This window comes from Micromys minutus (genome assembly GCF_963924665.1).
Source record: "Micromys minutus genome assembly, chromosome: 10".
NCBI classification, from domain to species: Eukaryota; Metazoa; Chordata; class Mammalia; order Rodentia; family Muridae; genus Micromys; species Micromys minutus.
The window spans coordinates 477,047-490,915 of NC_137979.1; the positions used below are offsets into that span (position 1 = coordinate 477,047).

General features: G+C 39.3%; 1 protein-coding gene across 1 annotated transcript; it reads left to right on the forward strand.

Annotated features, from left to right (window-relative positions):
* Nucleotides 1-511: 511 nt before the first annotated feature.
* Nucleotides 512-10,037, forward strand: LOC308426257 (hepatitis A virus cellular receptor 1 homolog; the record flags this gene model as incomplete). Its single annotated transcript, XM_080924009.1, has 6 exons — nucleotides 512-583; nucleotides 976-1,033; nucleotides 3,205-3,546; nucleotides 6,401-6,490; nucleotides 8,199-8,235; nucleotides 9,980-10,037. The coding sequence occupies 6 exons, from the start codon at nucleotides 512-514 to the stop codon at nucleotides 10,035-10,037; spliced, it is 657 nt and encodes a 218-aa protein (XP_080780135.1).
* Between the last annotated feature and the right edge of the window lie 3,832 nt (nucleotides 10,038-13,869).

The window sequence follows — 13,869 nt, forward strand, 5'->3', positions numbered from 1 at the left end:
GTAGCAAGCCTGATGCTGAGATTATCAAAAGCATCCTCACGACAGCTATCTTCAGCCTCAAGAAACTAGAAAAGGGCCCACTTCTTTCTCTCTGAAAGGAAATCATGGACTCTTCTGATCAGAAGTGGAGTTAGTAATATTCTAGGCAAGATCACTTGTATTTTGTGGTTTAGAAACTAAGAAACAAAAGCTGAAACCTAGAAGTTGTAATCTGAAGAGAGGTAGCATTCTCCTTAAACAGATTTAAAAGCAGCTGGCTTAGGAGGATCTCTGTGAGTATTTGATGACCATGAGCAAAAAGCTCTTCACAGCAGAGTCTCAAAAAGCTGAGCAAACATTAGTGATATTTGACTGAGGAGGAAATCTAGGTTTGGAGGGGCCATGGAAATGCAAGTTCTGCACCTATATTTTTTGTCGGGGTCTCTAGACATCCTTCTGGCAACATGACCCCAATAACCATGTGTCAGCATAAGTGACACTTCACATCTTCACTCAGTCCATCTTGCCAGTGATGAACTTAGATGAGGCTTATCGATGGACCATTGTGGCCACTGAGCAGAAAGAGTTCTGTGTCCATCAAAGGGCAAGTGCATCATGGCCATCAGAAGGCTGGGCTTTGCCTAGGGTTCTACAAAGGAACATACTCTAATGCCTGCCTTCAGTTTTCTGTCAATTTGCTGCTTTATCTGTGCCAAGACCAGGTGTGGCATTGATGGTTGTTTGTGGGGAAGGACTGGGAGAGAAAGGGGTGTTTTGGGAGATAGCTTTCTCTGTCAATGGAAAATGGCCCTCTTCTACTGGGATGTTACAGAGACCTGAAAGAAATCTTTTAATGTGGGTTTTCTTGGCAAAGTAGAACAAGCCCAGGAGATTCCCATCTTTGGGGATCAAAGATAAGTTTGAGAATTAATACAGGACCAGATACCATGTGCTGAGTGCCATAGCTGACAAAAGTATTGTCTTATTTTCCTCCAGGTCAATGCCACAATGCTCCCTCAGGTCTTTGTTTCTGCATTCATATTCGTTCTCCCAGGTAAGTGAGGGGGTGAACTGGAGCTGCCTGCATGGTGAAGGTTGCACGTGATATTGACATAATGAACTCCTTGGGATTTGTTGATTATGAGTTTTTAAAATTAGAGATGAGAACTAGGACAAACAGTAGCTCTGAAGAAATTATTTCCTGTGTGTATTTAGAAATCGATGGCCAAGTCATAAAAACACAAGAGTATGTGAGGGGCAAGTCCATGAGCATTCATGTGATAGACAAGTAAGACACTAGTACATGCGTGTACATGTGATAGAGGTGTAAGAGGTAAGCATGTGTAAGACTGTGGGATGAAGTTATTTCATGTCATATTTCTATAGTTTTATAAGAATATGATTTATTATATCTGTGATTCTGAAAAGGTATTAGGTAACCACAAGTGCTGTGTGTACCAGTATGAAATATACACTCATACAGTGAGGACTCTGCTTTCTTAGGCCATGTACAAACTCACAGCTTAGGTATGAATATTGGTGACTGGTTAGTGAAACTCAGAGTGCCTTGTTTTGAGTTCTTTGTTGGACGGTTGTTTGGTTGGTTCATTTCCTGCACTGAGGATCCATCCTAGGCGCTGAAATGGGCTAGGCAAGCACTGTATTATTGGGCCACATCTTCAGTCCTCAGAGTTCCTCTAAAGACAACTTAGAAAAAATTGACAGTAGAGGTTTTCTTCCACCATCCGAAAAGATTCATGTTTAAATTTTTGTTTTAGTTTTAGAAGTTTCACGATTTAGTTCTAAACTGAATAGTCCAATCCTGTGACCTTCCTGGGACCTTCTTGTGTAACTGGATATTACTCTGTATCTGAAATGTCATCCACTTATAAGAAGGGAATCCCTGTTTAGATTTTTCTTGCTGAGGACTGATCCTAAAACCTCACTCCTCCCAATGGTGTTATAAAACTCTTTCTTAAAACTGACATTGAAGTTACTAACCTTCTTCATTGAAGCCAGAAGACTGTAAATAAAAACCTTGCTCTGATCTTTATATCAAGAGGTAGATAAGGAGTTAGTGACTAGCAGCAAAGGGAGGGACAGGGTTGTTTGTGACAGTCTCCTGACCTGAGGCTGGTCTTGATTCACTAGTTTCCCAGGGCTGACTTTGAATCATTAACTTTTCTGCCTCTACCTCTCAAGTTCTAGGTTTGCAAGTACTCATCAAGCCACAGCCCCTATGACAGCAGGTTTAAATTTTAAAAACTTAAACTTGAAGCACAGTTTGCATTTCCCTGTCCCAGTTAGCTAAGAGCAGAACTAGTCTATCCCAGGAAAGAGCTCACCAGTTGGTAATCTGACATCAAATAGTCAGACCTGAACACATTATACAGATGGGGCTGGTTGTATTTATGTATTTCAGGGTACATACATACACACATACACAAATATGTACGTATCACTCATTTATAAATAAAGAAGCCATGAATTTTAAAGAGAGCAAAGAGGGCTGACTGCATGTGCTTCCAGGGAGGATAGGAAAGGGGAATATGACACAATCATAATCTGACTTACCAGAGTAGAATAAACAACTTGAAGACGTTGAATTAGAGCTGGTCTTAGTGGTGCATGCTTGTAATTTCATCTCACAGACATCTGAGAGGGGGGGGTAGTTCCTGTAGGAAAGCTAGATCAAGACCTGGTTAAAAAACAAAGGTCAGGATTGGTGGTGCCTCTAACCCCAGCACTCAGGAGGTAGATACAGGAGGATCTTTCTGAATTCTAGGCTAGCCTGGTTTATGTAGTGGGTTCTGGACTTGCCAGAGCTACAGAGTGAGCTCTGTCTCAAAAAGGAAAAAGAAAGAAAAATGAATAACAATTGAGGGTGGGGTGAGGAGAGAGAGATAAGAAAATAAGAAAAAGGGTGAATATCACACAGGACAAAGTTGTTTCCACAAGCATATCTATTACATAATCTAACCCAAGATGAATCTGCAAACAGAAAAAAAATGTTTATAATGAAGTATTAGGCTATTGCGACTCTATAAAGAATAAAACCCTGCCCAGAGGGACTGGGCCTGGAACAGAAGGGCAGAGCACATGTCTCCCATGTGTTACGCTCCAGGTTTTATCCTCAATGGAAGCAAAGGGGGAAAACAGAAAAGAAATGCAAAGGGAAAAATAAAAACCTCCGGAAACTTGCGAGCTCTTTCTATTTCCTCACAGCAGTTGCTTCAGAATCGTTCCCGGAAGTACATGGAATAGGGGGTGACCCTGTGACGCTGCCATGTTCTTATCCTGCAACTCGTGTGCTCTCATTCGTGTGCTGGGGCCGAGGGGCATGTGCTTCTGATACATGTGGACAAAAACTTGTCTGGACTGATGGAAACCGAATCCACTATCGGACAAGCAGTCGCTACCAGATAAACGCGCAGCTTCTTCAAGGAAATGCGTCCTTGACAATTGAGGATGCCTGTGAGAGTGACAGTGGCCTCTACTGCTGTCGAGTGGAAATGAAGGGGTGGGATGGTGTCCAGACACTGACCACCACACTGCAAGTTCAACCAGGTAGGCTCGCCTTCCTTCTTTGCTTACTTCTTACAAGTGAACCGGCTCCATTGAAACAGTGGCTCTTAGAAATATGCTTGTGGCTAAACATTTGTTTTTTTATTATTTTTAACGACATAGTCTCATGTATCTCAGACTATCCTCTGAATGCCATGTCCTCCTGGTTATCCTGCCTCTAGCTTTCTAGTGCTGAGAATATGTGAAAGTCCCATCACACCCAGATTCAAATGCTGTTTGGAGGCACCAATCCCTTTTATGTGCTTGGATGAAGCTAAAATCAGCCCTAATGTAAGACCATGAACTAAGTCAGAGTTCATGTCCTAAGTAGGTGGGACAGTCTTACTGGCCCATGAAACTTTTCCAACCTGAAACACAGTAGGGAGCTACACCCTAATCTCTTTTACTAATGCCTTATGCTGACCATAGAAGCCAATAATAACCAGTCTTTTTAAAATCAGATCATTATTTTGTAATTGTTTAGCCTTATACCTTGCTATTTATTTTTTATTTACACACACACACACACACACACACACACACACACACACACACACACACACACATCTGGTCTCACTGTATAGTTTGGCTGGTTTGGGTGTCCATATGTAGGTTAGAGTGCCTCTGCTTTATGAGTGAGGGTATTAAAAGCCTGTGTCACCATATCTGTCATCCTAGCACTTGAAAACTGTCTCTGTCATAAGAACAGATTATATAAGTGTACTCTGTTCCACCCTAGGACAACTGGCCATTTTCCTATTTTAGTCAGGGTTTCTTTTTTTATTAATTTATTTATTTTATAAAATATTATTATAGCTCACAAAATTTGTTACATAATAATATACGATGAATGCACAGTTTTTTTCTCTTTTTTCTTTTTCTTTCTTTTTTTTTCCAAAAAGGGGCCGAGGTTTTCACATTTTGGCCTCCTTCTTTTTGAGCTTCATATGGTCTGAGATTGTTTCTTGGGTATTCAGAGGAGCTTTCTGGGACTAGTATCCAATTATCAGTGACTGCATATCATGTCTGGTTTTTTTTTTTTTTGTGACTGGGTTACCTCACTCAGGATGATATTCTCTAGTTCCTTAGTCACGGTTTCTATTCCTGCACAAGCATCATGACCAAGAAGCATGTTGGGGAGGAAAGAGTTTATTCAGCTTACACTTCCATATTGCTACTCATCACCAAAGGAAGTTAGGACTAGAACCCAAGCAGGTCAAAAAGCAGGAGCTGATGAAGAGGCCATGGAGGGATGTCAATTATTGGCTTGCTTTCCCTGGCTTGCTCAGCTTTCTCAGAGAACCCAAGTCTACCAGCCCAGGGATGGCACCACCTACAATGGGCTGGGCCCTGCCTCCCATTGATCACTAGTTGAGAAAATGCCTTATGGCTGGATCCCATGGAGACATTTTCTCAGCCGAGGCTCCTTTCTCTGTGATAACTCTAGCTTGTGTCAAGTTGCCACAAAACCAACTAATACACATACCTTATGCTTTTTTTGCCTGATAGTTTTGTGTTGACTTGACACAAACCAAAGTCATTTAACGAAGGGAATCTCAATTAAGGAAATGCCTCCATAAGGTAGGGCTATAGGCAAGCCTTTTAGGCATTTTCTTATCTAGTGATTGATGGGGAAAAGCCCAGCCCATTATGGGTGGTAGCACTTCTAAGCTGGTGGTCCTAGGTTCCATAATTGAGAAGAATGAGAAAACCATGATGAGAAAGCCAATAAGCAGCACTTCTCCATGGCTTCAGCATCAGCTCCTGCCTCAGGCCCACTGCTTGAGTTTTTGTCCTGATTTTCTTTGATGATGAGCAGTGATGTGGAAGCATAAGCTGGATGAACCCTTTCTTCTCTATTATCTTTGCTTGTGGTGGCTCATCACAGCAATAGAAACCCTAACTAAGACACTTCTCTCTTTAGCCCACTGATTACTCCTGTCTTTCTATCATGGTTGATCTTGGCTAAGAGTTGTATGACTTGTAGATCTGTACACTGCCTGTCTTTGAATCTATTTTATTATTCATTCAATTGATATAATGCCCAGAATTTGTTAATGTGAAATCATTTTATTGTAATCAAAGTACTGTAATGAAATTGTAATGAAATATAATAATATGGGCATAAAATATGATGAGGAACTTAGAATATATTTGCAAAGAGGATAAGTGATAGATCAGTCACAGTGCCTGACTGAGCTCAGGTAGCTGCTATGACTTGGGAACATCGGCATTCATGTGAGTCTTCTAAAAACTACTGCACACACACACACACACACACACACACACACACACACGGGGGGGTGGGGGGGAGAGCACAAGTCATACTGGACCTCACCTTAGACAAATTTGATTTGACAGGATTTTTTTAGACTTGTTCCACATTGAGCTTGAGAAAAATCTGAGACTCTAGATTCAGGAGTGATTTCCCAAATCCTGTTTCTACAAATGCAAATAGGTTTTCACTCTTTCTTGGCTCCTGGGATAAACAACCTCTACTTTAGTATGTGTAAAGAACACAGAAGAAACAAAATTTGAAGTAAGAAAAGAATCTGTATAGAAATTTGTGAGGACTGTGTGTCTAAGAAAAAGCAATTCTAGACTGGGAATAGATGATCCCTTTTAGCATTTGCAAGGACTTAGGTTTTTGGGGATGGTCTCTGGTAGTACAACATACAGCAAAAACAACAAAAACAAAACACCTTAAGGCAAATTGGACCTGTTCATATTAGACCAAATGGCCTTATGCCTTTAGAACAAATAGTGCCAAGCTCACCATATGTAATTATTGTTATTATTTGTTTTATTGGCTTGTTCATCTCACTTGATGCCTCTTCAATTTGCTGTTACTTTCTAGGAAGCAATTCAACCAGGACTAAAGGTCTTGCTATTGGAATCTCCATTTTCTTGCTGCTTCTAGTTCTAGTGAGCACTTTGGTTATCACAAGTAAGTAATTTTAAGATGGTTCCCAATGGTAGGAATGGTCTGGGGGTCTTCTTGATAAATGATTACAAATTCAAGTAATGTTTACAAAGCAAAATGTTTTATTTCTATAGGAGGGTACAATTCCACTTTATATCCACTGAGCAAGTATGCCCAGTGAAGGTCCTACAGGGCCTTTAACTGAAAAATCACATGGTTCTGTGCCTTCCTCTGAGTGCTCAGAACTTTGTTTGCATTCTTACAAGACTAAACAATATGAACAGCACAGTTTTGAGCGGGGATGGTATCTAGGCATAGATCCCAACTGTTAGAAATGCTAAGCCAACAGACAGTCTTGTTTAATAGTGTCCTTATACATTTTATTAAAGATGGCAATCCTCTGTTTTAGTCACTCTTTTGATAGAAGACAGTACATTTCATGTATATTTCCTAGACCAAGTAAGTAGAGTAACAATTCTCAGCTACTCTGACTGCCTTTAAGAAGCTCCACTTGCTAAGGGGTTTAAATTATCCGTGTTTCCTAACCCAAGACATGTTTTGTAACACTTTCTAAATTCCAGCTTATGTGTCTTGTCAATGTCTAGAAGAGTGTGAGCACATACCAAGCACTGAGATGATTTCTAACAATTTGGAAAAGCTCAATGACCTTGGTTGTGAGCCACTATGTGAGTATTAGGTATCCAACAGTAGATCTCTCAAAGAGCAACAAGTGTTCTTAGCCCATGAGTCAGGTCTACCAACAGCCATTATTTTTTTTTACTTTTTGAGATTATAATTATAACATTTTCTCCTCTCCGTTTTTCACTCTAAACTCTCCTATAAATCCCTTCCTGGGTTTGGTTTTCTTGTTTGTTTGTTTGTTTTAGAATTTATCACTTTTTAAAACACTAATTATTATATACATGCATGTACATGTATATGCACATATATCCTAAACATATACTCCTCAGTTTTCTTATTGTTCTGTGTATGTATGTTTCTTTAAGATGCAATGAAGAAATTCATTACTGACTTATTTCATATGACTGGGCAGAAAGTGGGAAATCAGTGTATGCTTGTCCCATTTGAAGATATTTCCCTTTTATATTTAGAACTTGGTTAGCTTGGGCTAAGAAAAAAATACATTTGTATCTTTTTTGTGATTTCTATTTCCCTCTTTTAGAAATTATATTACTATTATAGTTCAGGATACCCACAAACTGTAACCCTTGTGCCTCAGCTGCCTGATTCCTGGCATTGTAGGTATTTACAGACAGATCCAGCTTAACTAATCATCGTGAGTAACAAAGTTCTAACTTTTCTGATGGGAGTTCTGAAGGCCTGTGACAGGAGGTGACAGGTGAGGAATAGGTGGTGGCACTTCTCCTCAGTTATACTAAGGAAGGAGCCAAAAATAGAACAGTGTTGTTAGTGACAATTTTTAATAGGTCCCTGATAGCAGGATCATTAGTAAGGCCTTGTTTCTTTCAGTAAAAGACAGTTTACCAGTGCCTTTCTAGCAAATTATGGATGCTCTGTGAGTGAATGCACCAAGTTCTGAGCAAAGGGATGCTTCCTGTACAGTACAGAGGAAGACCTCCCAAAGTTACTAGGGAACAATTGAGTTAAAAATAAAAGCAATATCCTTGACTAGAAGAAAAGGACACCATGCATGTGTTAAATGATATGTTCAATTTTCTTTTCAACTTTTGCTTCATCTCTTCCAATATAGATTACATCCTTATGAAAAAGAGGCCAGGATCTCCAAGGTAAGCTGACATGGTTTGTGTCAATCAATTTTGAACTTTTCGTCTTGTTGATTTTTTTCTTCCTTCCTTCCTTCCTTCCTTCCTTCCTTCCTTCCTTCCTTCCTTCCTTCCTTTCTTCCTTCCTTCCTACCTACATTTCTCCCCTCCTACTCTCTCTCTTTCTCCCCCTTTCCCCCTTCTCTTGTCTCCTTCTTCTCTTCGTTCTTCTTCCCTCCTCTGATGTCTCCTCCTCTTATTCCTCCTCCATCTTCGTGTTCTAGGAAGATAATGCCTGGCATCCATTGCACACCTTAAATTCCTAACTGTAGTTTTTTGAGCCTCTCTCTTGCTACCATACTCTTCAGTGACTCTCCAGGCATCTGACTACCCAACTATTCTGTCTGAACTGGTATAGAAGGAGCCTCTCAACACTATAAGAAGTGCTTCCTGGGTAGATTTTTGAATGATAAATTGAATGAGTTGGTTTGATTTTCTTTTTTTCAGTTTACTTAGTGATTTCTTAGTTGAATGCCTACTAAATTAAAAGATTATGAGAACGGTAGATGCCTGCTTTACTGGCATCTTTGTGCAGCAGCCAAGCTCTCTTCCTAGGATCCATGACATAGGGCTCACGACTCCAGCTCTAGGAGAACAGCAGATGTCTATGTGCATCTGTATTCATGTTCACAGACACACACACACACACACAAACACACACACACACAACTATATAGACACAAGTTAAAATAAATCTTTAAAGAAAAATAAACAACTAGGGGCACACATGTTAGAAGGCATATAAGTTAATAGATACTTTCAGGAACTTTCTAGCAAGCATCATGGGAATGATAGGGAGGTGTGGCAGGCTGTGTGAGTGAGCTCCAAGTAGTTAGTCTGCTTTCTTCTCTAATTTGTTCCCCCATGAGTTCTAGAAACTCAGCAGGTGGCAGGGCCAGTGCACAGATACTAACAGCTCTCTCCCAAGATGAGTCTCATTACCTCAAATGCCTAATCTTTTGTCCTTGTGTCACATTTAAGTGAGTTCCTTCAGGTAGTCTTTTTGAAACTGTGTCATAGACCACCAGCTACTCCAAAAAGACACTGCTTTCTTACATCACTTTCTCCTCCATGCTTAACCTTAGAGGGTGTAGATGCTATGTGGATTTCAAAACCCTTTTTTCTTTCAAGAAAGGATTTATATATTATTGTTGTGGATGGTTGTGTGTGTGCGCATGTGTATTTCTGTGTGCACATGTACATGTATGCATACATTCATGTGTTTGTGTGTGTACTGTTACACACGTCATGTCATGCATCTGAATTCAGAGATCTCAGTCAGGTCAACAGACACTTCTAACCATTTCTAAAGCATCACAGTCCAAAGCTGTAAACACATGAATACTCTAGTTTTTAGCCCAGTCCCAAAATGTGGAACTTGAATAGGTAACTCAGTTTAATGTTAGATACCTATCTGTTTTGATATCTCATTTTTCTTGTGTTCTATTACATGCGTATCCCAAAAATGTTAATAAGAACTGGCATTTTAAAATTAATTCTTCATTAAGCTGATATTCATGAAACAATTTTAATGACCTAATACCAGAACCCTTTGTGGTGTTCTTCAATGTCCTCTTTGTTTGTTTGTTTTTTGTGAATGGGGCTTCTGGAATTCTGATTATATATCATAAATGAAAGTCTGCTTAGCCTGAAAGGTGACCTCATATTGTGTTCTTCTACATGTCTCTCTCTCTCTGTCCCTCTGCAGCTTGGTGTCCTTATGTGTTTCTAAGATTAGAACTTTACTAAATAAAGAGGCTGCATAACCACAAGCCCAAGACAACGTCTACAGTATAGAGGACAATCTTCATGTCACAGTTTGAGCTACAGGAGAAGACAGCTACAGCGTGTCACCAGGATGGACATCCCTGTAGAGGACAATCTTCATGTCACAGTTTGAGCTACAGGAGAAGACAGCTACAGCGTGTCACCAGGCTGGACATCCCTGTAGAGGACAATCTTCATGTCACAGTTTGAGCTACAGGAGAAGACAGCTACAGCGTGTCACCAGGCTGGACTTCCCTTAAGTACCAGGACTATTTTCTGTGTCAGTTCAACTTTAGTTCCCACTTTCCAGTGGAGAGGATGGACCTCTAGCTGTCTCTCTTCACACTCACCTTGGACATGATCTTGTCTCTCTTCCCTACAGATCCTCTTTCAAACATGAAAGCTTTAACATTTTGGTGTCCTTTAGGCCCTGTGTAATTCTTTTGTCAGTGAAAGACAATTATTGGTAACTTCTATTCTGGTTACTAAAATAATTCAATTAATAGAAATGGAATTTTAAAGTAAAACTAAAATAAAACCAATATGGGAATGATGAGATTTAATTTAGAAACACTTCATGATTGTGCCTTGTTTATTTATTAGTGGATGCCATGCAGGAAGAGCTTCTGTGAAGCAAGAAAGCTCCTTAGAGATGGCTCACTATCTTGCTCAGCTGCAGTGGGAGCACTCTGGTGAGGCATGGCCCCAAGGACTTCATCCCAGGAGTGCCTCTTGTTATTTGATGTGCTTACTCAAATTTGTCATTGCTATACTTCTCATTTATGTAGCTTGGAGTAGGTGGAAACCAAGAGACCCTCACTGCCAATAACCTGGTGTAATTACTTCCTGAGTAATCCTATTGGGCAGATTCCCTACAGATCAATATGGAAATGAATTTTCATGAACTAATGATGTTTAAATAAACAAATGACTTTACAGAATTCCTGATTTGATTCAAATAATTTTAAGAGAAAAATTTGAGATAATTTTAAATGCTTTGCCAGAAGATGTAATAAAGTTAGAATGAATAATAGCCCATGCCCCCTTCTCATAGACTAGTAAGTAAAATCTGCATAATAAGAAATATAATGAGTTTTTGTAAATTGCACTAAGAAGAAATTTGCACTACAATAAAGCAAGACCATGTGAAACTGTTGCTTTGAACTTATAATGAGCTTATTGAATGAAACTGATTTGAATTTACTATGGATATTCTCCTATAATTCTCTTTTTGTGTGATATCTCTTTTGTCTGTGAGGTGATTTAATAAAGAACTTTTTTCTAAAAAGGTATAAAAAGACTGAGAGAAAAAATAAAGTTTGATTGTTGGGCTTCTGCTCCATCCACCAGATATGTATATGAATACGTCTGTCTGTTCAAATTATGTACCTACATATGTAGGTATATGTTTATTTATATACATATCTACATATAATTGGCAAAGATCGCCAGCTTTTGGCTCCAGAATAGCGAGGGGGAGAGAGAAAGAGCGAGTAGAAAGAGAGAGAGAGAGAGAGAGAGAGAGAGAGAGAGAGAGAGAGAGAGAGAGAGAGAGAGTTGGAGTAGAGAAGCTGGGTGAAATAAAAAAGACTTTTAAAGTTTTATATTTTTTAAATTTGATTTTTTTTAAGTTTTTAAATTATATACTAATACCAGTGGGAAGACTGAATGTATATATATTCATCCTGTGCATGAATGAGCCCACATTTACCAAAAGAGGGCCTTAGAGCTTCTGAAACAGGGGGTACATGGTATGAGTTATCATGTGGGTGCTGAGAATTTGATCTAGCCCTCAAAAAGGGCCAGAATTACCCTAGTCACAAAGCCATCTCTTTTGCCTTGAAGCAGTATATTTGTATATAATTTATTGAAGAAGACTTATATACATTAATTGGAAGTTTAACCATTTTAATTATTTTCATTTCTCTCTATGTATGCAAACATGTGTTTGTGCGGGTATGTATATACACTCATGCAGGCCAGAAGAGTATTTAGTGTTCCCTTTTATTTTCCCGCCTATTCCTTTGAGTCAGGCTCTCTTTCTGAACTTGGACCTTAGGCTTTCTCAGAAAACTGCAAGCCATAAAACCACAGAAATTTTGCCTCCATCTTCTCCTTGTTTCAGGGCTAGATTAGGTATTCTGGGTGTGGTGCCTTCTACATGGGTACTGAGATGCTCAGTATGGCCTTCATCATTGAGTAGCAACTATGTCTAACTGCAGAACCATCTCTCAAGCACTATTACCCATTGTTTGTGTTTAAGTCTGTATCCCATCTTTTTAATAGGGTTGTTTAATTTTCTGGTGTCTAGCTTTTTGAGTTCATGTATACCTTGGATATTTGGCTACTATCTGATGTGGGGTTGGTAAAGATCTTTTCCATCTCTGTTGGCTGCAGTTTTGTTTTCTTGACAGTGTCTTTAGCCTTACAGAAACTTTGCAATCTCATTAAGTCCCATTTGTCAATCTTTGACCTTAGAGCTTGAGCCTTTGGTGTTCTGTTCAGGAAATTTTCTCCTGTGCCTATGAGTTCTAAGGTTTTCCCTACTTTCTCATCTAATAGTTTCAGTGTACCTGGTTTAATAGGGAGATCTTTGATCCACTTACACTTGAACTTTGTACAAGGAGATAAGAAAGGTTCTATTTTTATTCTTCTGCATAATGAGTGCCAGTTGGACCAACACCATTTGTTGAAGAGGCTGTACTTTTTCCATTGAATGTTTCCAGCTCCATTGTAAAAAATTAGGTGACCATATACATGAGGGCTCATTTCTGGATCTTCTATTCTATTCCATTAATCCATGTGCCTATTTCTGTACCAGTACCATGCAGTTTGCAGCACATTTGCCTTGTAATAGAGCTTGAGGTCAGGGATAGTGGTTCCCACAGATGTTTTCTTTTTGTTGAGGATGGATTTTGCTATTCTAGGTCTTTTGTTATTCCAGAAGAAATTGCACATTGCTCTTTCCAATTCAATGAAGAACTGGGTTGGAATTTTGATGGGGATTCCATTGAATCTGTAGATTGCTTTTGGTAAGATGGCCATTTTTATGATATTGATCCTTCCAATCCATGTGCATGGGAGATCTTTCCATTTTCTGAGATCTTCCTCGATTTCCTTCTTTAGAGGTTTGAAGTTCTTGTCATACAGATCCTTCACTTGCTTAGTTAGAGTCACACCAAGGTATTTCATAGTTTTTGTGAGTATTCTGAAGGGTATCTTTTCCCTAATTTCTTTCTCCACATGTTTGTCTTTTGAATATATGAAGGCTACTGATTTGTGTGAGTTAATTTTATATCCAGCCACTTTGCTGAACTTGTTTATCAGCTGTAGGAATTCTCTGGTGGAATTTGTGGGGTTGCTTAAGTACACTATCATGTCATCTGCAAATAGTGATGTTTTTACTTCTTCCTTTCCAATTTGTATCCCTTTAATTTCCTCTTGCTGTCTCATTGCTCCAGCTAAGACTTCTAGTACTATGTCGAATAGGTAGGGGGAGAGTGGGCAGCCTTGTCAAGTCCCTGATTTTAGTGGGATTGCTTCAAGTTTTCTACAGTTAAGTTTGATGTTGGCTGTTGGTTTGCTATATATTGCTTTTATTATGTTTAAGTATGGGCCTTGGATTCCTGTTCTTTCCAAGACTTTTAACATGAAGGGGTGTTGGATTTTGTAAAATGCTTTCTCAGCATCTAGTGAGATAACCATGTGGTTTTTTTCTTTGAGTTTGTTTATATGGTGGATTACATTGGTGGATTTCCTTATATTAAACCATCCCTGCATCCCAGGGATGAAGCCTACTTGATCATGTTGAATGATCATTTTGATGTGTTC